Below are 22831 nucleotides of genomic sequence, written 5' to 3' on the forward strand. Positions count from 1 at the left end.
AGGTAGCTCAGTTAGCCATGCAGCTAGCGATCCAGACTGGGATCTCTGAGTGGTATTACAAGACAGGATGTGTCCGGGCTAGCTGCTTGGCATGCCAACCTTATTAGAAAAATCTCTGCAACACAAATCATAGATGTTGTTGATACAGCGTCAAACCTTTTGCTTACTTACTTACTAACTCACTGTTACATTCTCATGATAATTTCAGTTATTTTTGCGATTATGATGAACCAAAAGTCCAACATATTGCATCTTAAAAGAATGAAGCACATTGTTTGAAATTAAAACAGTAATTATTTCATATCTTGTGACGCGTTACAAAAAAGCATAGTCTAATTAAGGCCCCCTGTGTTTTAGATACTGCTGTAAACTAATCAAATGGAGCCATATACAAGATTATATGTTGCAATATTGTTGCAAGATTACGTTTTTTCTGATAATTCCCTCTTTACAATTCTATCTCACAAGCCCTCATATGTGCCCACTCCCTTAGAGAGGGGGCCCTTTAGTTTGGGAGCCACTGGACTTAACTATCTAGCTGTGGGCTAAATAAAGTAGCTTGCTACAGCTAAACTAGCTCCACCATGTCCAGCTACAACAGTTATATTCTGCTCAAGCAGAGAGGGAGAACGAGAATGTGTATTGAACACAGAGGGAATTTTTCTGCAGAGTATGTATTTTTAGTTTTGATACTTAAAGTGCATCTTGTCAATAATCATCCAGTCTACTTCTGTAGTTTTACTTGAGATGCATTTAGGTTTTTTGTGATGGACTAATGAGAATGTCAACACAGCAATTTTCAACACATACCAGGAAAAATATTAAATATAATTCCAAAAGAATGTCCAGTATGTGTCTGGAGCTCAGACTGAACATCAGGTTTACCCAGCAGTGTCTCTATGTAGGCTAACTTTATTTAAAATCACTGCTATAATAATAAATAAACAGCTATAATACCGTATTTTGAATCGGCGCGTCCACTAAATGTGAATCCTGAGGTTGTAGGTCTTCATTTTCCTCAGAGGTGAGTGCACCCCATTTTACCATTAGAGCCCCCAAAGGATGTTGTGCACATGCGCGTTGTGAGATCTACCGGAGCGCGAGAGGTAGGGAAGGGAGTCCTAATGGCGGAGACTGTACGGTCGCCTTTTGACTACCGGGAACCACCGACCCTCGACAGCGACGGGGATGGGAGCAAGCCGCCGCCGCCGAGGGGGTGAGTGAGCCGAGCCGGCCTCCGGTTCGTGGCGGCGCCGGGTGGTTTTCACCGGGGATTTGCGAGGAAAAATGCCGAGAGACGCACGCGCTGCGAGCGTGCACGTTTGTTTAGTTAACGTTAGGAGCCTTTATTCGCGTGCATGACTCCAGCGGTACACTGCAGAAAACCGAGCAGGGGAAGTGATTTCTGTCCTGGTTCTGGTTGCAGCTGCCGAGCCCCGCGGGGCTTTGTCTCCCCGCTGCCCGCCTCGGCTCCCATTTAACCGCCAGACGTTTTATTTGTGCTGTTTTGACGGGACAGAAGTCTCATCGTTAGCTGCTGGAAGCTAACAGGCTAGCCGTGGTTTAGCATTCACGTTAGCATGCACCCAGCAGGAATCAGCAGCTATGTGACTAGCTGGCCAGTTATCTGCCCCTCTTATCGATAATCCCCGTCATGTCAGATATGCGAGGCTGCAGACCCACGGACATGATATTCAGTAAAGCAGCTATGCTTCTATTATTGTGCTGTTTACACCGCTCGGCTGCTCAGCTGGTGCAGATCAGGACTCGTGGCTTGTTTGGGTTTGAGTAAACAAAGTTGCTGACCAGGAGCGATATGCATCCGAAAACAGTCGAGTGTCACCGTGCTGGGTGAATCAGGGTCGCTTTGTTGTGCTGGTCAGTCTTCTGTAAATGCATTAATAATACACTCTGACGTGATTGGATAATGGGGTGGAGCCATCTCTGATATTAAGCTTAGATAGCTTAATGATAACAGAGATAGCTGATAGCTGGTGTCTACACCAGGTGCTACATCGGATCAGGGACGGATTTACACCTGGACTGCCAGGTACACTTCCTGCAAGGACTCTAAATCAGCGTTGAGGTGGTACTAAAATGTAGTCCGGTGTTGCTCAGGTACACTCAGGCTGCAATCATTGGGGTGACAACAATTTAAATGGATGATTTAATCACTTCATTTTCCAAGAAAAGCACCAAATCAGGTGTCCAGGGTGCAACTATTTTGGTTAGAGCCCATCCAACAAGCAGTTTGGGGCTGATGCCATTACTTGTATTGGGGAGTGAGAAATTCCGATATTGATTTTGCAGTGATCCCTCCCCCATGTGGTTATCAGTTACTGGGGATAGGAATATGTAATGGAGGCAGTATTGTATGTTTGGGTGCACCTTAGGCCTGCACGATATGAGGAAAATCTGCTAAAAAAACACTTCAATATTGTGATGACGATATAACTTGCAATAAATAAACAAATATTGAGGTTTGCATGTTATTAATTATACAGTTAATGATGGCTGACGTTAGTCTTGAATTGTTGGTGTAGGTCTTTATGGTTGTATTGCAGGTGGTGATGGAGGTTGGCTTTTACACAGTACCTGTTTGTAACACGTCGTCTCTCCTGAATCCAAAATAAGTCCATGTAGCAGAAGTGCTGTTTCTCTTCACCACAAGTCTTTGTCGACCACATTTTCATGGCTTTTCTCTCCTCCCTCAGCCATCATAACCTGGAAATCACCACCATACTGATGCCAATTTATTTTGTCAGGGTAGCTAACGGCTAGCTGGGGCTTCATCTGATTGGCCCTTGTATCCATGGCTCCGTCTGATAGGCTTAATGTTGGCATGCTCAAGGTGCATGCATGGCGCATGTGAACAAAATCATTTTTCTTATTCATCGCGTTTCAGGCAGTCTTTTGCGATGTGTTTATCGCACATGTTCATATCGCGATGACGATGAAAATTCGATTTATCGGGCAGCCCTAGTGCACCTGAGTTATTTTGAAAATTAGTCAGGTGCCCTGCGAGTATTTGCTATTGTCATCCGTTCTGTTTTACGTTACTGTAAAAGGCATATCTTCGGATTCTGTCCTGTTGATCAAGCAAACATAAAAAATGTCTCCTTTGGCTCGAGGAAAGTGTGATGTGTATTTTTCACACTATTTTCCAACATGGAGGCTAAACGATGACTAGACTGATTTACAACATTAATCAGCAGCCTTATCTGTAATGGGATTAATGCTCGAAATGAAAAGCTCAAACGCAGTTGATGTGTGTGTGTCTTCTTTGTCTTTGGGCCTGTACTCTCTACACCCAGGCCAGCTGTGTATGTGGGCTGTGCAGAACTCCAGGTTTCCTAGTTTCTTTTTGATTGCCTGTCAAATCCAAGAAATGTTTTTCTTAAATGGAATGACCCCCGCTGCCGCCATCACTTGTTGAAAAAGTTCAAAGCCTTATTGTTTTTGCATGTTTCCTCGCCACATGTGTCACACGCTAGGCTCATTTTGGCTGCCCTCCATTCGCATATTTACAGGAGGTCTGTCTGGAGAGCTGCCTTGTAGCGACGTATCTTTATGCTAAATGAAGCCCTGGTTTTGTTTTTACAGCCGCGTGTGTGGGAGGAAAAGAAAGGGGACACCTGTGAAGGTGTGTGACCGAGCGTATGTAACAGAAGATGAGGAGGAGGAGAGCATGTCTGAGCACAGCTTCAGCCCTGGTATATATAGACACACACACTCACACACATTTTGCCACCTGCTGTTTATTTATTTCTTTAATCCACCCTGGTGCTTATGGTGTAATTAGCAGTGTATTGTAGTACGGAGAGCCATCTTCCATCTGTGTTTTGTGTTGTAGCAGTTAAGATGTGCCTGATTTAAACAGTCCATTGTGTCCCAGGAGATAGCCAGTATCCAGAGGGTGCAGAAGACCGCCTCCCTCCACCTGGCAGTCCCTACTACCTGCCTGACCCCACTCAGCTCTGGTAAGGGGAACCTTTTCCATGGTTCTTAGGCTCAGATTCTTTTGAAGGTTGAGGATCTGTATTGCTTATGTCCGTTTATGTGTTGTAGCGTGCCAGAGTTGGGAGAGGAAGGAGGGAGTGGCGTTCGGGGACCTGTGCTCTTCCATCCGCCACCCAACTGCCGGATTCGCGAAGTCCACTGTGGGACCCAGGTGCGGCTGGTCGTCATAGCAATCCGAGACATCGCAAAAGGGGAGGAGATCACGGTGGACTACAGCCTGACGGACTGGGGCGAGAATGCAATGGTGAGATACTAAATTCATGATAACTTGAGTTAGGGGAACAAGACATTTTTGTTCATGTTGTTATTATTCTGGGACATTTTTCTGAGCAATGGGAAAAAAATAACGATAGTCGAGAGAGTTCAGTAAAGGAGGGAGACAGAGAGGGAGATGCAGCAAAGGTCCCTGGCAAGACTCGCACTGGGGGCATTGTGGTCCATCTTCAGCATCTTGGCTCAGAGCCATAGGGTGCCTCATTTATGTTTTTGTGACCTGCTGTTATAGATTTCCAGTCTTTCTATATGAATAAATGGGTTTTGGGCTGCGAGCCAAGGACAGGGTGAGGAAGTCAGACAATTAAAGCGAAATGGGCTGAAAAAAATGATATACTCAAAATGTTGTTATCAATCCATATGCAGATTATTTTAGTGATTAATCATTTAGTCTTTGCAATCTGTCTAAAACCAGGAGGAAGAGGCCGGCCCCCACCCCCTTTCCCTCTCAGTTTCTGATTACCTTACCCCCTCGTGGTCACTATCTCCCTCATCCTCCCCACTCACGCACTCTGAGCCCAGTGACTCGGATCGCGAAGAGGATGAAGAAGAGGAGGACGATGATGATGACGACGATGACGAAGAAGAGGAGATTGAGGAGATAAGGGGTCGAATGCTACGGCGCCGCAAGAAGCGCAAGCTGCCCGCGGTGGTGAACTCAAAGAAGAAGACCGCGCCCACCTCCACCAGAGGACCGGGGCGTCCCTGCTCGTCTTTTACCCGGCCCGCACCCGTCGCATCCCCAGCCAGATCCCAGTCCCAGTCCTCAGTCAGCTCCTTGGCACCGCCGACCACCAACATCAACAACAACATAAACATAAACATTGGCAGCTCGAGCGGCACCACGGTGAGCCGGCGGCAGCACTGCCCATACTGCGGCCGCCACTATCGCTCTCTGGCGCGCCACCTGGAGAAGCACCACGCCAACCAGCCAGAGGTTAGAACTGCCATGGAGCTGGCACACCTGCACACACAAAACCCTTCAAATGGCAGCGCCGCACACCCTCACCCCTCCCCGTCGCCGTCCTCCTCCACCTCCGCTCCTCACAGCCATTCCTTTGCTGTCCCTCAGCCTTCGGCCTCCAACGCCGCTCCACCCCCTCTCTTCTCCAGGGAGAGGGAATCGCCAGCTACTCGCTCTAGCACAGGTGGCGTCTCGTTCTCCCTCTCGCTTTCACCGCCGGCTTCCACTCAGCCTGTAGCCACTAAGAAGGGGCCTAGCTTACCACTGCCCGCCACAAAACGCCCCACACCCCCGATGGTGTCACGAGTTAAGAGTCCGTCACCGCCGCCTCCAACTCCACCTAGAAGGGGTCGGAGGATGAAGAAAGAAAAGCATGAAGAGCAGCAGAAGGTGGAGGTGGAGAGCTCGAGAAGTCAAGAGGAGCTGGTCCCACCTCCTACTCCAGAGCCAGACGTAGATCCAGATGAAGATCTGGAGCTGAGTGGAGAAGGAGAAGAAGATGCACCCGAGGAGAAGAATGGAGAGATTGTAAGGTGGGGTTGGATTATTGTCTTTATACTGTAATCTCTGAAACACATGTATTACCAAGTGGAAATTCATTGGTGATGTTTTGATTTGTGCTCTGTGATTTCAACTGCTCTTTTCCTCTCTCCCCTTTGTTTCTACCAGACATCATATTTCCCCGCTGCTCTCTTCCCTCTCCTGTTTGGTCCTCTACCTCCGCCGCCAGCAGCACTCCTCATTCCTCTCCCTAACCCGTTCTCCCCACTCTGCCGAGGCCTGGCGCCTGCTCTGCCACTCCAGTCTCTCCCTGCTTATCCTCTACAACCGCCACCGGGAATGTGAGGTGGCCAAACTCACTATCCAGGACTACCGCAACCGTATCACCCCCCAGGCCAGCGTTAGCAACAGCCCCCCATCTGGCATGGAAGCCCTTCTGTCTCCCTTTGAGCGCCAGGTCCTCTCTCACCTCCCGCGGGCTGGTGTTCTGGGCAAGCGTGGTCGCGTCCAGCCGCTTATTTTCCCACCACACTGTGAGTCCTGCCTGGACCTACTCCTTCAAACCAGCCCCAATGTGGGTGTGGACCCAGAGAGCCCCTACATCTTCTCCCGGCCCTACCACTCTCCTGCCACCCCGCTCCGAGGCACAGACCTTCTTAGAAACCTGGCACGAACCAGCGGGGCTAAAAACCCTGGAGCACTGACAGCAACACGTGTTCGGCGGCAGGTAGCGATACTTACACAACTGCTACTGTTGGAGGAGGGTGAGACCCAGGGTGGGGCTACCAAACGGCTGGAGGACTTCCTGGAACGAGAGTATCATGTGACCCAAAACTGCTCCGCAATTCTACGGGATCCAGCACTGATGGGTCGTGTGGGTCGTGTTGTTCTTTATGGAGAGAGGGAGGGCGTGCTTTTCCGAGGGATGAGCCTGCAGCACATCTGCCTCGAGTTGGATGGTGAGGAGTTACATCATGTATTTTACCGTCTACTGTAGGAAATGTTGAAGCCGCTGGGCCCAGGAGCTGGTATTTCAGGCATGCGGAGTTCAGTTCAAGGCAGGCTCTGCTTCTAAGAGGCTTTTCAAGCTTTAGCTCCCAGTATCTGTTTGCCAACAAACTCTCTGTTTTCATTTAATTGGAAAACACATCTATTTTAAAGTGGTACCAATTATGTGTTTTAGACTCTAGGAGGAATATCAGCCCTTTTAAATTACTTGAAAGGGGTCAAAAAATAAAACGATACGCTAAATAAAATGTGGTTCAATAATCCACATGTCTAATTAAAAACAGCTTTACTGATGGTAGAAATAATTTAAATGTTCATAGCAAGGCTTCTGGATTATCCCCAGTTCACTCGAGCTTGTTGTTGAATTTTTCTGTTAAGAAAACAGAAGTCACTGTAGTGGATATCTCAAAACCTCTTTTGATAATAAACCAGAATTATCTCTATTGCTGGATACCAGGGTTAGGTAGGATAATGACTTTATGTTTGTGTAAATGTTTGGATTTTGGTGAACTGACCCTTGTTTAGGACTTTATGTGGGGTTGTGTGCTATATAATTTCTTGGCCTAGAGTATTGCTGTCCTGTAATGGTTGTCATTATGAGGTTGCCAGGTAACCAGTTAAGACGCCATTAAATTACTGTGCCCGTCCAAGAAATGGTCTGGCACATTATCCCCCCAGTAGAACGACAATATGTCCTCTTAACTCTTGGTTTTTGTAAATTTGTAATGTGTCCTTCACAGTGGCGGACTCAGGATGTTTGAGGGCCATGGGGAAAAAAATAAAAAGGGCACCACATGTATGCGGAGGGAGGGCACTAGTTTATTTACTATTTATTTTTCCCTCTCTTAGAGCCAGGCTAGCTGCTTCCAGTAATTATGCTTAGCTAGCCAGGAGAGTCTTCTCATCTAACTCTTTGCACAGAAGGGAGAGTTATTTCAGAACATTGAGCAGAACATATAGTCTGTATCCTTGAGCTGATTTAAGATGCAATACACATATTGGTAATGTGCACACCAACACTTCCCTACTGCTCCGAACTCCCAGTCTGGACCTTTAGCTGCACAGCTAACTGAGCTAAGTAGCTAACTTGTTTCCTGAGTATTGTATGGTAGTTTTGTTATCTTGAAAAATCTTAGTTTTTCATGATGAATCTGCCAGAAAGATTGTTGGTTCATGAAGTTTATGAAGACATTTATTAAGTAACAGTAACATGTTATGGTGTTTGTTTTGTCATTTAACCTCGGTTAATTGCCTTCTGTGTTATCTCTGCCCTACAGTAATGTCTGGCAACTCAGCAGACTCCTTTTCAGAAGATTCGGAGGTCGAGGAAGAAAAGGAGGAAGTTAAGGAGAAGGCTGAAGTGATGGTGAAGAAGAAAGGACCAGGACGACCGCCACGGAAGCGGAGAGCACCCGCTCCTGCTCCAGTCAGCCCATCGATACCCAATGTTCATAAGAGGAGATGTATTCCACCAAAATCAGGTAACCATCTCCCTGCCACATCCGTATAACTCTGAGCCTACACATTTCCATTTATTTACACTTTCATCTGCACCTCACAGGGAAGCGCGGCGTGCTGAAGCGTCCCTGGTCGGAGGCAGAGCGTGTAGCAGTGGAGACTCACCTAAAGAGAAACCTCATGGAGCTGCGAGTCCCTGCAAAGGCTGACTGCGAGCGCTGCCTCGAACTCTGCCCTCTGCTGGTGAGCAACCAGCGAGACTGGAGGGCCATAAAGTTTTACGTCCACAACCGTATCCAGCTGCTGAAGAAGCAGGGGAGGAGGGAAAGTGCTGCCTCGGTCTGCTAGGGCATAAAAAAAATAAATAAAAAAAAACAGAGACATGGCAGAGGACACGTACCATAATGTATAAACCACCAGCAATCATAATGAAGGGAAAAAGTCTTGGGCCATGGTGGTGTGCAGCTTCTCTTCTTCTGTTCATTCATGGAAGCAGTACCTGATGTTAGGTATCATCATGAGCGAGAAGTGTAATAAAAATAAGATGGACCGCTCCAGTTAAAAATCTTTCATACTCAGTGTTTGGGATAGCCAGTGTTTTCCAGATGTTTTTTTAAAGCGGTTGGACAAAACGATCTCCAAGTGTGAATATGAGTTCAGACACAGTGAATGCTTTTTTTTTTTAAGATACATTTTTGTGTCATCTTTTTATTTTATTAGATAGATGACAGGGGAGATGAGGTAAAGCAGAGGAAAGGTGATGTATAACCAAGTCAACAAATGTTCCTGGAGCGATTGCAATCCAGGAAGTGGCAGTATGCACTTTAGGCCACCAGGACATGCTACAACAAATGACCTTTGGTCTGGTGTTTACTTTCATTGAAGGCTGATGACCAAACATGAATGTGTAAAGCTTTGGAGGAAGAAACCAACGGTTCGGATCTTTTAAAAAAAAAAAAAATCCCCACTGATAGAATTTGTGTCTTCAGGATTGAGACATGTATGAACTTGTATAGTTTGTGTTTGATATTGACTGGCATTATACCCCCAACCCATTCCCCTCCAACTGACGAGTTTATTAAACAGTATTCTCAGTGTTGGACCATGATGCACCTGTGAAGTGGTTCTTGCATACCCCTTATACCATGATCATAGTCAGACTATTATGTATCAAGGCACGCCTACTTGAATTTATTGCGTATCAGAATAAAAAAAAAAAGTTTATTACATATGGTCTTATTCGCAATGTAAATACTTCCTAATCTGTGAGAAGTATACAGTAGTGATGACAAAGTTAGTATTGTGTTATGATGTATATACTGTAAATACTACCTGTACTTATTAAAGTGTATGACATTTTGCTGTGTTTTCTTAAACTGGACTGTAAAGTGAGTTTTACATCGTGGACGCAGAGTGACACAAAGAAAAAAAGAAATGCAAATAAATGCAGGATCCCATCTTGGTCGAGTTTATTCAAAAAGCTGACTTTTATTTATTTACATGTCATTTTGAGAATCGACAATCTAATTACTAACAGGAATTCAAATACCAATGTCATTCTACAGAACAAAATATAAGAGGTGAGCTTTTATTCAGACACTGCTCATCAACAGGCCTTAATGGTAGAGCTGCCTCAGTACCGATGTCAAGTTTACCGCATGCATTTGCTACATTTTGCCTTTTTAAAGTCAGTTTCTAAATAGTTGTTGGTCATTTTGTACTTTAGCAAGTCACTAAGTTCCACAAAGAGAGAAGATTAACACGGCAGTTGGAAAATGTATACAAAATGTGTTGAAGAAAGAGAACTGAAACAGCATACTATTTACAAAGTAGGAAAATTGATTTGATATTTTACACAGAGCCAGACAAGAAAAGAGGGTTTATATATTCAGGTCTTCTAGTGTCCACCTACGGTCACAAACAAGCTTTGACCTTAACAGTAGAAGTCTCTCACTGTTTGGAAGATAAACAAGCACATGTGTACTATTGAACATCATGGTTACAGGCAGGGTTGTTATGACTGCACATATAAAACACTTGCAATAAATCTTACACATAACAAAAAACGCTGAAAGAATAGGAAACGCTGATCACTGTTGCAAACAGCAAAATCTACTTCAAGATAACATGTGACAAGATAAAAATGCTTATACGGATATATACAGTTACACAAACTAGGAGAACTATTATCACTGATACTAATGATCAGGCAGAGACGCACACAGGAAATGCAACAAAGGACTGCGACTAAATAAGATGTTACAAGCACTGTATATGATGTATGTGACTTAACCACAAGATTATCAAGGCGCCACAGGTTTGGGAAATACGCTGAGATTGACATCACTCTCACATCTGCGTGGTTAACTATGAAGCTTCAGCCAGAAGGCGGTTAGCTTAGCTTAGCACAAAGACTGTTTAACTGCACAAAATCCGAAATTGCTTGAATGACAGTTGACTGTTGACAACAACAACCAGTAAGCAAGGCTAACTGTTTTACCATTTCTCACTCTTTAAGCTAAGCTAAGCTAAGCTAACTGCAGCCACACAGATGTGTGAGTGGTATCACGTAGTTTGACTCTCAGCAAGAGAGTGAATAAGCGTTTTTCCCAAGTGTATTGTCAAACTATTTGTTCAGTTGTCTTAACGTCACAAACTACAAACAGTAAAAAAAAAAAAACAACATGAAATTTAACATGTATATAAAAATGTAAGAGAATCCTGAAGTTAATAAAACCATAAAGATTGTAGTTATACATGAATTCATTTTATGCACCCTCTTTTTCCCTTCACAACAGGACTGGTTTACAGTGCAGGGTTTCTTACAACACTTGTTAATTGTGGTTAGGATTATCAAAAATGTATATTTAGGATGTATATATGTATATAGATATACACATATATTACGTATATCTGTGATAGTGTATGCTTCCAGACACGTACTACAAGGAGCTTTTAACTGGTTAGGACACAGTCTCAATTTACGATGCTTCTATGCGACCCACAGAAGCAAATCAGACCATCAGCAGCACCATTGCCTGATTCTGTTTTTTATTATAGTTATTCTCGATCCCTGTCACCGGGTTGGAGAAGCTTAGGAGGAGGCTGTGTTGTAGTGTGGTAAAAGGGTATGGCACACTATGGCAGCTTGGTATTTCAGCTAATCTGACACATCCAAAAATGCATACATTACATCATCAACATGCACCCTTCAAACAGCTGTGTTTTAAAAGAATAGTATTAAAAAAAAAACATTAGTGTGTCTTTAACTGGCTTTCTAAATCAAACGACCATTCTAGCCAGACAATAGGCAGTGGTGCTTATACTTCATTTTGACCACAGGGGCCGCCAGAATCAACAAAAAAAAAGTTTCTTGTAGCAGCTTTAAAATATATATTAAAATGTTCTGAGGAGTGTCATTCAAAATGTTTATTTGTACTGCATGAGTCTTATTATAATTTGTATTTAAAAGGACATATTGTTTTGTGAAATTAAAACCAAAAAGCTTTCCTGTTTTCATTCCTTTTAAAAGGTCAGTGTAGCGAATAGCGGATAATAATAATTATAATTGTTCAACCATGGTATTTTCTGAGGGTTATTGTACTGTGAAAATCTTGTGCCGCTATAAGCTCACTTATGATATCAAGATTCATTTGTCTGTATCAACAGACTTCGCCATGTCATTAGACGGATCCTGTTCTGTACTATGATGTAATATCTTCATAGGTGACTTGTCACCCATACCAGGATTGAAAAATGGAAAAACTTCACCTGTGAATGTTGCTGTTAAAGATCCAATGAGACTCCTCTGTTCCACATCATAAAAGGAAAGCTCTCCACTGTCCTTATCCAAATACACACCAACTGTCTGCGGTTTGGAGGAGACAGGCAGTGAAACTTTGGGTTCGGTGCTAAACTGGAGGCTATCTGCACTGCCAGGAGAGGAGGACAGAAACCAGTATCCATTAGATGCTGTTGGAGAAAAATCTACGTCCTGAGGGATGGCAGTTGTGCTTGTAACTCCTAACCACCAGGACTGTTTGAAGCCCACTGTTCCGTTCCCCAAAGAAACCTCCCAGTAGTGTCGTCCAGAGGACTTTTCAAGTTTTCCTCTGATAGCTGTGCGACAGGTGACCTTGTGTTCAACAGGTGACTGCACAGGGGCGTCTCTCAGCATAAGGTTCTTGATTGTGAGATATTGATTTCCAGTCTCGACAAGCGTCACATTCACTGTTGAAAAATGCAAAAAAAACCTCAGGATGAAATCAGAAAAAGTCAGGAAGGCAACATATGGAAGTAAATTCATAATACATTGTTAAGTGATTACCATAATGCTTCTGAAATGTTGACAGATCTGTTCGCCGGATCCCTTCTCTGAACAGTTCTGTAGAGAATAAGTAAAAAATAGATTGTATACCAACAGAATTATGTGACAGTTACTTAGTTACAGGTGACAGACTTCTGACTTCTTACCGTTTGATAAAAGCCTTTGAGTCACTGGCGGGAAGAAAAACAAAAATAGTGAATCTATGGTTTGAATTCTTTTACAGGCCACTCCGCTGATTTAATTCACAGTTCACACACTTGATAGAAATGTTCTACTGTCTACAGCTTTACGATATATTCTCCGGCTCTTGAGGGAGCTTTCCAAAACTTAAAACTGCAAGCAGTTACGGTCTGAAGCGAGATGCTATCCTGTTGTCCTTTACAGAAACATTACAAGCTCAAATTTAACACTAAAACCCTGGGGTATAAATGTAAATATTATTAATTTCAAACTCTCGCATGAATGTTGAGTAAGGATAATAATTATGTGTTAAATGTGAGTATGTGGTCTTTTCTTACCCCCACCGTCAACTCCGTCAACTCCATCGTCCGGAGCACGTTCACCTTTTGATTTGGTTTTCTTATCTAAAATATATAAAACAATTTAAGGTTTGGATTTAAGTTATACACCGACATAAATGTATTACTCTTTTCCTTTTATTTATTAATTTTTTTATTTTTTTTACCACACAGTTAATTCAGTTCACCCAAGCAGATCAATGACATTTATTTCATTAAATTATCAAAATTACTTATTTGGAATTTAGGTTTAAAAAAAAACAAAAAAAACATACAACAATTATGTAAATATAATCATACATTTACCTCTCTTTTTGTAGTACAGCACTCCAAGTCCAGCTAACGTGGCTATGAGGAGGAGAATGAAAAGCACCCATCCAGCCACTGAAGATCCAGAGTCTAAATAAAAGAAATCTGATCATTTTGAGTGTTCTAATTGAAACAGAATAAGAAAACTGATCTCATGTATGCATGCAAATGCTTCTCTTTACCCTGTTTACTGGGTTGAGTAGTGTTATCCAGGCGTATGCTCGCCTTCTTTGTCTCCTCACCAGAGAGACCTACTGAGCAGGAAACCACAGAGGGGCTGGAGACCAGCAGCCAGCTGTGGACTGACCGAAGACCAGAAGACTCGTTACTGTACTTCAGACTTTTATGGGTCAGAACCTGCTTCTGGTCTGACCAGAGCAGATTAGGCTGTGGATACCAGCCTCCAGACTCACAGCTCACATTCACCCGGTTGTCTTCGACCCACACTGCTGACAGGAGCAGAGGGTTTCCCGTCTCTAGGAAAGCAAAGAACATCGTATGTGAAGGTAAGGAGACACATTTTTTTTAACCATCCTTTGTTTTTCCATGTTTTCTCCACTTTCATGATACTCACGTGTCACATCAAGATGAATAATTTGACTTTCATGATTCTGATCACTGCTCACGTAACACGTGTAATCTCCTTCATCCTTCAGCGTGACATCCACCAGCTTCAGGCTCACGTCGCCCGCCGCCAGCCCCCCAGATGCTGTATCCATTAAACCAAACGAGACTCGGCCCGCGTAGGAAGCTTCCTGGGATGAATTCTCAAACTTTTTGCCCCGGTAAAGCATGACCGGAGAATGAAAGCCATCTGTGCGGTACCAGCGCACCTCCACACCCTCCGCACTTTGTGATGGTTCGAGCCAGCATGGTAATGTGGTTGCATGGCCGCGCTGCACCAAGACAGGGGTCTTCCTCATGACAACAAAGCTTTCTGAAACTGTGAGACAGTCAACAAGAATATTGTTCAGCAAGTTTATGTTTTTAGCATTTTTTTTCCTGATATTTGCGACACCTACGACAACTTGGTTAGGTTTAGACACCAATACTACTCATTAAGCAGTGGGAAAAGATTATTCTTTAAGTTAAAAAACGACCCTTTGTCCCATCACATCACTTCCTCACCTTATGTTTAAGGTATCTACATGAATGGCATTTCTCACACAACATTACATTATCAACATTGACACTTGCGACCCACCCAAACTACCCTCCAACCTGGATTATTGGTATTAATACTTCTGCTTCATGAAAAAACATGAGCAGGTTAACTGGCAAGGCTGTTGTGATTTGTGAGTATTTGGGACTGAGATCTGGCTTTTGACTTATACACATCAATATATAAACTTAAACTTAGATGTTTTGGTAATATATAATTATTAAATTCCTCAATAAATATAAATGGGTTATAATTGGGTCATATGCATCATATGCTAATATCAGTATCAGTCCCAAAAATCGAGTATTGCTTGGATTTTAATATTTATAACTAATGATAAATCGTCCTTTGTTTATTGAGAACAGGAAGTGGACAGTGCAGATAAGGCTTAATGTGGTTTTACTGGGAAAAAAAAGTTAAGCACATGAAGTTATTATACACTGTGATTAACTCTGATAAGATACAAAAGAAGAAGAATACATGGTTAATACTAGCATGAGGATGATGTGAAGGGACTCACCAGGAGCTGCGACGCACACTGATATGAAGAGAGCAGCCATGAAGCTCGAACACATCACGACACGACCTGTAATATGAGACGGAGAGACATGCTGAGAGTCACAGCCTGAGGCTATTAACGTTACAACAACCATAATCACAGCAAACTACACTCCAAAACCTTCAATCAATACAGCTACAATAACAACAGCGCAACAAAAGCGAGTGAAAGATTTATTTCCCGCTCGTCTTCCTACCCATTGCTGAGTGTCCGGGCGAAATATCTCATGCAGCTGCGAGCTTCAGTCCTGAGAGACAGAGACGACGACGTGATGCAGATTTAGATGTAGATTTGAAGTCAGTTTCGGATTAAAGGTGCAATTTCTTCTTGGATTTGGAGAAATAAAATCACCGCGTGTGAAAAGGTGTCGTCGTTAGAGGAAGATTTACTTTCACTTTCACTTTTGAAGGGCGCAGGCGTCAGCACAGGCTGGGGGCTGGGGGCTGGGGCTGGGGGCGGGGGGCTATTTCCAAATAGATATTTCCATATGTGTGCTCCATATGGAAATATCTATTTCACAGACTGTTGCGACATAGTTTTCTATATTAAATGACTAAACAGTGAAGTCATTAAACATATGAATGAGTAGAGAGTGGAAGTCAATTGTGAACTAATCTATTGAACTAAGTCTTAATGTTCCTCTCGGGATGAATCGCAACTTTGTCTAATACGCGACTTAATCTAGTGTTTCCTCTAAATTTGTCAAAATCTAATTAATTGATTTGTTGATGAAAGACCTCTCTGTACATGGTTCAGCCACACTCACAAGTGAAAGTGCAAAAATAGACACAGACTCCTCTGAGCAACATTTGGTAGCACATTTGAACGGGAAAAGGTTCTTGTTTCATTGTCAAGTAAACATAAACGATGATCTGGATTATGCAGGGCTGTTGCTATAGCAAAACTACTTTTAAAACTACAAAATAGACACAGAAGGTCAGTTAGTCCATGGTTGCACTATTGTAACTGGATCACATAGCATATTATGGGCTGATGATACGGAACAAAGTTTTGGTCTGTTTTTGTGGTAATTATTTCTGTTTTTCTGAATCATTTTTTTCTGAGTTTAGAGAGCATTTGAAACAATAGACGCATTCATTCCTTTATTGAGAGCTCAATTTAATGGAAACAAACATGACCGGCTTTTTTAGTTTAATCAAGTTTTACTTTGATCTGGGTGTAAGACACTGGGAGATAGTCCTGTCTTTAAATCATATAGATGGTATTACCAATAGTTTGTAGACTTTACGCAGGCACCTGAGGACTATGCGGTTGTTCAGAAGGAAAGCCCATTCAGATCTGCCAGACATAGCAATGTTTCTCCAGGATCAGTTGGACAGATGAGATATGGCATGCTCCACGGATACAAGGTGATGCATTTAAAATCAGGAGCAGGAGTCACTATAGGTCCATGAGAGTCACTTGCGGGTTGGAGGTGGAAGTATCTCAATATTTCAGAAAAAAAATTACTTAGAAAAACAGGAAAAAAAAATTACTCAGATACACAGGAAAAGAATTAGTCAGAAAAACAGGGGGAAAACAATTGTCAGAAAAACAGAAAAAAGTTATAAAAAAACAAAAAAATTTTATCACAGTCAACCTACTCAGTCTGATAATGGGTAGACTGCAGGGGGCCCAAACAAAAACAAGCTCCCAAAATATGTTCCCAGTTCAGTAATTTTTGAAGGTCACGTACACTTTTCTAGAGTGGAAAACAAATGTAAAATTATATTTTATTCGTGGGGTAAATGTTACAACAGTATTCTCTCCTGTCATGCAGTACTGCGTAGACATTGACTGAATGGAAGTTTGAAGGACACATTTCATTTTATGTGTGTCTTTGTCTTACTAAAAATGTACTCAGTTCTAAAAATATTCTCATGAATGTATTCAGCACCTGACTGTGTTTAGTACCCGGCAAAATATTAGACTGTAGCTGATCCTGTTTTATATGTTTGTGCTGCAACAGTGGAGGTCAGATGTTAAACACAGCTGTGACAGATGTGCAGATGAAGGACGGCTGTGTTTATGTGGTTGGCAAATTCTCACGTGAGAGCACTGCGTCAAGTTATATTGGATACCGGAAACGGTATGCACGTTATGAGATTGTAGCTTAAAAATAAAAGCGTGTGGCTGGTCAAGGTTTACAAATGAAAGGGTATGTCTTAAAACTGCTCACTATTCAAATAGTATAAAAATGATTTGGATTATTTGGTCAGGATATGAACAACCTACTGTGAAAACGAATACAAAATAAGCGTGATCTAATTCACAATCACATTATTTTGAAAAGCTGAGCCGGAAGAGGTCTGTTTAGCTCAGCTTGGCTTCACAGTGAAGTGAAGTGTCGCCTTCTGTGGTCTCATAGTCCAGTTTGTTGGCTTCTAAGTGGCGTCTTTTGTGACTTTACGACACACTCCACCGAACATGATGTGTGGATGTAGTTACTTTAGCGTATTTGCAAGAATGTACAGCGCTAGTTTGAGTTGCTAACGTTAGCTGATACTAAAGCTAGCTTCCCAAAGCTTTTCGGAAGACTCGCAGTTAGCGTTAGCTGTGTAGTTCACTGACCCTCGGCTACATGGAGACTTGGCACTTCTGTTTGACATCTTAGAAGTTCGTCTTAAGTTTGCGGGGTTGCAGTTGTTGTTTTTTAGCGAAAATGTCTCAACTTGTTGACTCTGACGAAACAACTCCGCTGCTCGGTGATGATGCAAGCAGGTGAGTGCAGAGTTCAATGGCCACTGACTTGACAAATGAGCCACTGTGACCTCAGGTGGGGTAAACAGTAGGTGCATTTCAGGACTACTTACCCTGAACTATATGTGAGCCAGGCATTATGTTAACCTTTGGGGTGACATGGGTTTGCTGTTGCATGTTGTGTGTACAAGCCAGTATCAATAACCTCAAATCACCTGCACTTTCTTATCGCCCTGCCCGTTTACACCACAGTGATGACTCTCAGGATGAAGACTACAAGAGTAGGTGGAGGTCTATCAGAGTCATGTACTTCACCATGTTCCTCAGCAGTGTAGGTGAGGATGCCCATCAGTTTGGATTCTTTTATTTCTTTAATGTAGAAAGCCCGTTACAGAGACACTTCATTGGGATTTCAACAGAAAAGTGAAATGAATATTGATTAACTGTCCTGTGAATGCTCTATGGTTTGATGGGGACACTGGATCAGTGCCAGTAGAACTGTTTTGTGACTCAAAATACATCTTAAAAAGCAAAATGAGGAATCCTCATCCTGTAGAGATTCATACAGAACTAAATGTGTTATCTAAGGTGCATCTAAGTGTTTGTCCTGGTTGTGTTTAATATGATATGACGATAAAACAATATTCAGCATCTGTGTATTATGTTTCCTTGCAGGTTTCACAATTGTCATCACATCTCTCTGGCCCTACTTACAGAGGGTATGTATGGCTTACCGTTATTTTTGTAAAGATGGTTGACTTACTCTGCTGATGTCAGTAACAATTATCAAGGCCATCTTTGCAGACTAAGCAGGAAGTGAAAGAGGATGCAACTGATGCTTTTCTTGCCCTGTGCAATAGTCAAACTGAGTAGTAAAGCAATTCAAAATACAAGGGCACATTCTGGTCATGTGTCAAATGTACCTGCGAGCATCAATAATGAGACTCTCAAAGTTGAGTTCCATGTCTGTGTTGGTTATGTCTCTCGTAGATTGATGACAGCGCCAATGCCAGCTTCCTGGGGTGGGTGGTGGCAGCCTACAGTCTCGGTCAGATGATTGCCTCACCCATTTTTGGCCTTTGGTCCAACCACCGGCCACGCAGGGAGCCACTGGTGTGCTCCATCCTCATCAACCTGTCAGCCAATATCTACTATGCATACGCATACCTGCCCCGTACCAATAACAAGGTCCACATGCTCATGTCCAGAGCCTTTGTGGGCTTTGGAGCAGGTGATTTGTGATGGTCTGAAGATCAACTGGCATTCGCATTTAATGTGTGTGACACAAATTATGTGATCCATGTCACATGATTCCTTACAGTGGTCTTTTCTTGGCAGGTAATGTTGCTGTGGTGAGGTCTTATGTTGCTGGGGCCACATCACTGAAGGAGAGGACCAGTGCCATGGCGAACATGAGTGCCTGTCAGGCCCTGGGTTTTATCCTAGGACCAGGTAGAGCTGGCTATATTTTGTTAATATTGTGATAAGTGTGCAGTGTGTTAAACAGGAGAAACAACAAGAAAAAAGTTGTGTGTGTGTTTGTTTAAAATGTGCTTATCCTTGTCTGTGGTAGCGCTGCAGGCATGCCTGTCATTCATTGGAGAGAAAGGTGTCACGGTTAACATCTTGGACCTGCAGCTCAACATGTACACTGCTCCTGCCTTCCTCGCTGCAGCTTTTGGTATCGTCAACATCCTGCTGGTTCTTTTAGTGCTCAGGTGAGGCTTTCACATCATGTATGTACAATTTGCCTCCTTATTTTTCCGCAGATTGTGGGACATAGCCTACAGTTCATATCCTTGCTGCGGTTCCATCAGTGTACAGTATTAGGTTTCTCAATGCTATTTTAATTGGTTAAGACATCTGCTGTGATTCTTGTCAACAGAGAGCATCGTGTTGATGACCATGGAAGACATCTCCGTGCCATCAACTACACATCAGAAGGTATTTCTTCTGTCTTTCTTCCTTTTTTTTAGGTTTTGATAACCGGTAGTGATATAGTGAACAAACGGAGAAGAAGTGGGCTGCAGAGGCCGTAGAGTGTGACGCACAGAAGTGATAATAACGTAATTTTACACCAAAATTAGCTCTTCATATGGGTTTTTTTTAATGTGGGCAGACCCGCTAACAAGAGCAGACGTACGTAGACGAGTTTGCCTGCTGTTTATTTTGCGCTGTTCAGGTTTAGTGTTACGAACACACCAGAAAACAGGGAACAGCAATAAGTAGCATGGAGGCCAGCGACAATGTTACTATGGTTATTTTTACCATTGGAAGTATTTAGTTGCCAGCATCTGAAACTATGGTGGAATAGGGTCATAGGTTAGTGAGTCCATGCGGGTGTCATTCTTCCATTACAGTCAATAGAATCTGGAGCCCAGAAATATCCTTCACAACTGCATGGTCAATTGAACTGGAATAAATGTTGATTGTACCCTCTCCCAATGAAGAATAAAGCCCAGTGTCATGTGTTATGGTGTGTTTTTTTTGTCCAGTGCAGTGGAGATCATAACAGAGGGCAGCCTTGTTCAAGCCTCTACCGCCATACCTCTGAGATTAATCATCAAAATACGAAATTGAATTTAAGAAGTGTAGTTTCCGTTGCAGAATATTGGTTAGCATATTGTTCAAGCCAAACTTCGAGCCTTTACTGTCTTCTTCCCTTTCCCACAGATAGAGTTGACATTTGTGAAGAAACTGAGGAGACCATCGATCAAGTAGCAGTCCTGACTTCCAATGCCCTCTTCTTTGTCGTCATGTTCATCTTTGCTGTCTTTGAGACGTATGTAATTCATTCCACACTACTGAGGAATCCAGTTAGATATATCCAAGACACCAAAATAATTTATAATATAATAATAGATTATAATAATAACTCTAACCCTTCATAATCAAGGTTTGGAAAATCTGACACTGTACATTTTTGTACTTTTGATCAGAATTGCCACCCCTCTGTCCATGGACATGTTTGCTTGGACAAGAAAAGAAGCTGTTCTCTACAATGGCATCATCATCTGCTGCATCGGATTTGAATCCATATTGGTGTTTGTGATCGTAAAAGTTGTCTCTAAAAGGTGCCCTCCCTCATGCAATTATGGATTACATCAACAGTATATTTCATCCTACATGAATTTGGTTAAATAAGCGTTTCTCTCCAGGGTCGGGGATCGTCCTGTGTTGCTTGCAGGCTTGGCCATTATATTTGTTGGCTTCTTTATTCTGCTTCCATGGGGAAATCACTACCCGAAGATCCAGTGGGCAGGTGTGCACTGTTTTTATTGTACAAATTATCTGGCTTTTTCTGCTTTTCTTGATTTAAAATATCGTTTTTTGAGATTCTCTTGGGTTTGATGGTTTGAGATTTCTAACAGAGTTTCTTTGGGCTGCAAGAATACAGCTGAGAGTAACATTAGGTAACATTAGAGTCTGACGGAGAACTTAAGTGCTTGTGTTCTGCTTTTCCTTTAAAAATACAGACCTCAAAAACAACTCTTTGGTCAGTCGCATTTCTGAAGCCACGATAGCTTCCAACAGCTCTTTGGAGCCAACAGGCTGCCCGTATGACCAGACATGGTGCCAGTATACTCCTGCCATCCACCTGGCACAGTACATCTCATCAGACTTCCTCATCGGGGTTGGATACCCAGCCTGCAATGTGATGTCCTACACACTGTATTCAAAAATCCTTGGACCTAAACCTCAGGTATGAAGACTGTAGTGTTATTTTTAAAATAGCAATGAGTATAGTGCTTTAAACCACTTCTCAAAATCCTGTTCACTGTCTGCAGGGTGTGTACATGGGCTGGTTGACAGCCTCAGGGAGTGGGGCGCGGACATTGGGCCCAGTCTTTGTCTCCCAGATCTATACCGTCCTGGGACCTCGCTGGGCCTTCAGCCTCATCTGTGGTATGGTGGTAGGGGCCATCGTCCTCCTCATCTCTCTGTACCACAGACTCATCGCCTTTTCCGTACGACACGGAAGAGCTGCAGACTAACAAGTGAAGTCTCCTGCTGAAGAGACTGATGGCAGTTGCCTACTTTTGTTCTCAAAGACTTTAAGCTAAAGTCCAGGCTGAAATACTCTGTTGATGTTACTTACTTAAAAATATGGTAACTGTCAATAAGCCTGAAGATTATGTGACTCAGGGTTGACCTTTAAACTCGAAGTCGAAGCGATAAGGCCGGGTTATTTCTCATGGCTGCACCGCCAGTTAATAGGGAGCTGCACTTTAACGCACTCGTTGTGGAAGAAGCCATGTGACACCTTTTTATAATCTGACATGACATTGCCTTGGATGACATCAAACTGATTATTATTTTAAATTAAAGAGTTACTTAATATTTGTTACTGAAAGCTCATGTTTTATGTAACCGCATCGTTGCTCTCAGAGATAAATTAATTGTAACATGGTTTTAAACACTGACTACTTTTACAAAACTTACATGAGATCTGAAAATGTTATCAGAATGTCTCTGCATTAGATTGTAACTTTAGTTTAAGATGTATGTGGGCACATTGAAGCTTAAGAGCAACCATCACTTGAGAATACATTTTTTTCAGATCGTTTTATATTTAATTTTTACTGACATAAAAATGTGGTGAGGGCTTAATTATGATTGTTTGATTAGGTGTGACATTCCCTGTGTATTATTTACTGATGGAACATTTTGAGGTTTTGATCGTTGTGCAAGAAATGTGGCTTGTGTGAGAGACGCAAACACTGCATTTGGGGTTTAGATGATTTACATATCCACATTCATTTGTTTTCCTCTGAAGGAATGTAATGATATGATGTAATATATTTCCTCTTTCTGATAACGACTCCACTTCTGGTTGTTTAAAACTGCAGGTTGTGTCTGATGTGTGAATGTGTGGATGCTTATGAGTGACACATTAAATAATTGTTGTGATGTAACATTCTCAATCTCGCTTTATGTTCTTTATCAGAGTTGATAAATCATCATGTCAGAAGAGGTCTTCTCATCCTTTATGTGAGCAATGCAAAACAATACACCACTGAGAAAGCATTTA

At 42.6% G+C, this 22831-nt stretch overlaps 3 protein-coding genes across 3 annotated transcripts; 2 read left to right on the forward strand and 1 right to left on the reverse strand.

Annotated features, from left to right (window-relative positions):
* Positions 1–1062: 1062 nt before the first annotated feature.
* LOC115589701 (uncharacterized) lies at positions 1063–9583 on the forward strand. The gene is made up of 8 exons (XM_030430783.1): positions 1063–1216; positions 3604–3713; positions 3896–3980; positions 4069–4264; positions 4709–5790; positions 5927–6717; positions 8044–8247; positions 8328–9583. Exons 1-8 carry the CDS (start codon positions 1074–1076, stop codon positions 8570–8572), a joined length of 2856 nt encoding a protein of 951 aa, XP_030286643.1. The 5' UTR covers positions 1063–1073; the 3' UTR covers positions 8573–9583.
* A 104-nt stretch (positions 9584–9687) lies between these two features.
* Positions 9688–15526, reverse strand: LOC115589713 (butyrophilin subfamily 3 member A2-like). The gene is made up of 9 exons (XM_030430812.1): positions 15296–15526; positions 15061–15126; positions 13953–14321; positions 13561–13854; positions 13376–13468; positions 13070–13135; positions 12698–12721; positions 12552–12608; positions 9688–12454 (listed from the first exon to the last, which is right to left on the reverse strand). Exons 1-9 carry the CDS (start codon positions 15297–15299, stop codon positions 11874–11876), a joined length of 1554 nt encoding a protein of 517 aa, XP_030286672.1. The 5' UTR covers positions 15300–15526; the 3' UTR covers positions 9688–11873.
* Positions 15527–17410: 1884 nt separating this feature from the next.
* On the forward strand, positions 17411–22724 carry mfsd8 (major facilitator superfamily domain containing 8). Its single transcript, XM_030430814.1, has 12 exons — positions 17411–17820; positions 18052–18134; positions 18475–18518; positions 18790–19030; positions 19138–19251; positions 19373–19517; positions 19685–19743; positions 20473–20581; positions 20739–20873; positions 20958–21061; positions 21276–21502; positions 21588–22724. The coding sequence occupies exons 1-12, from the start codon at positions 17762–17764 to the stop codon at positions 21792–21794; spliced, it is 1527 nt and encodes a 508-aa protein (XP_030286674.1). The 5' UTR covers positions 17411–17761; the 3' UTR covers positions 21795–22724.
* Positions 22725–22831: the final 107 nt, after the last annotated feature.

This window comes from Sparus aurata, chromosome 10 (genome assembly GCF_900880675.1).
Source record: "Sparus aurata chromosome 10, fSpaAur1.1, whole genome shotgun sequence".
Classification (NCBI taxonomy): Eukaryota; Metazoa; Chordata; class Actinopteri; order Spariformes; family Sparidae; genus Sparus; species Sparus aurata.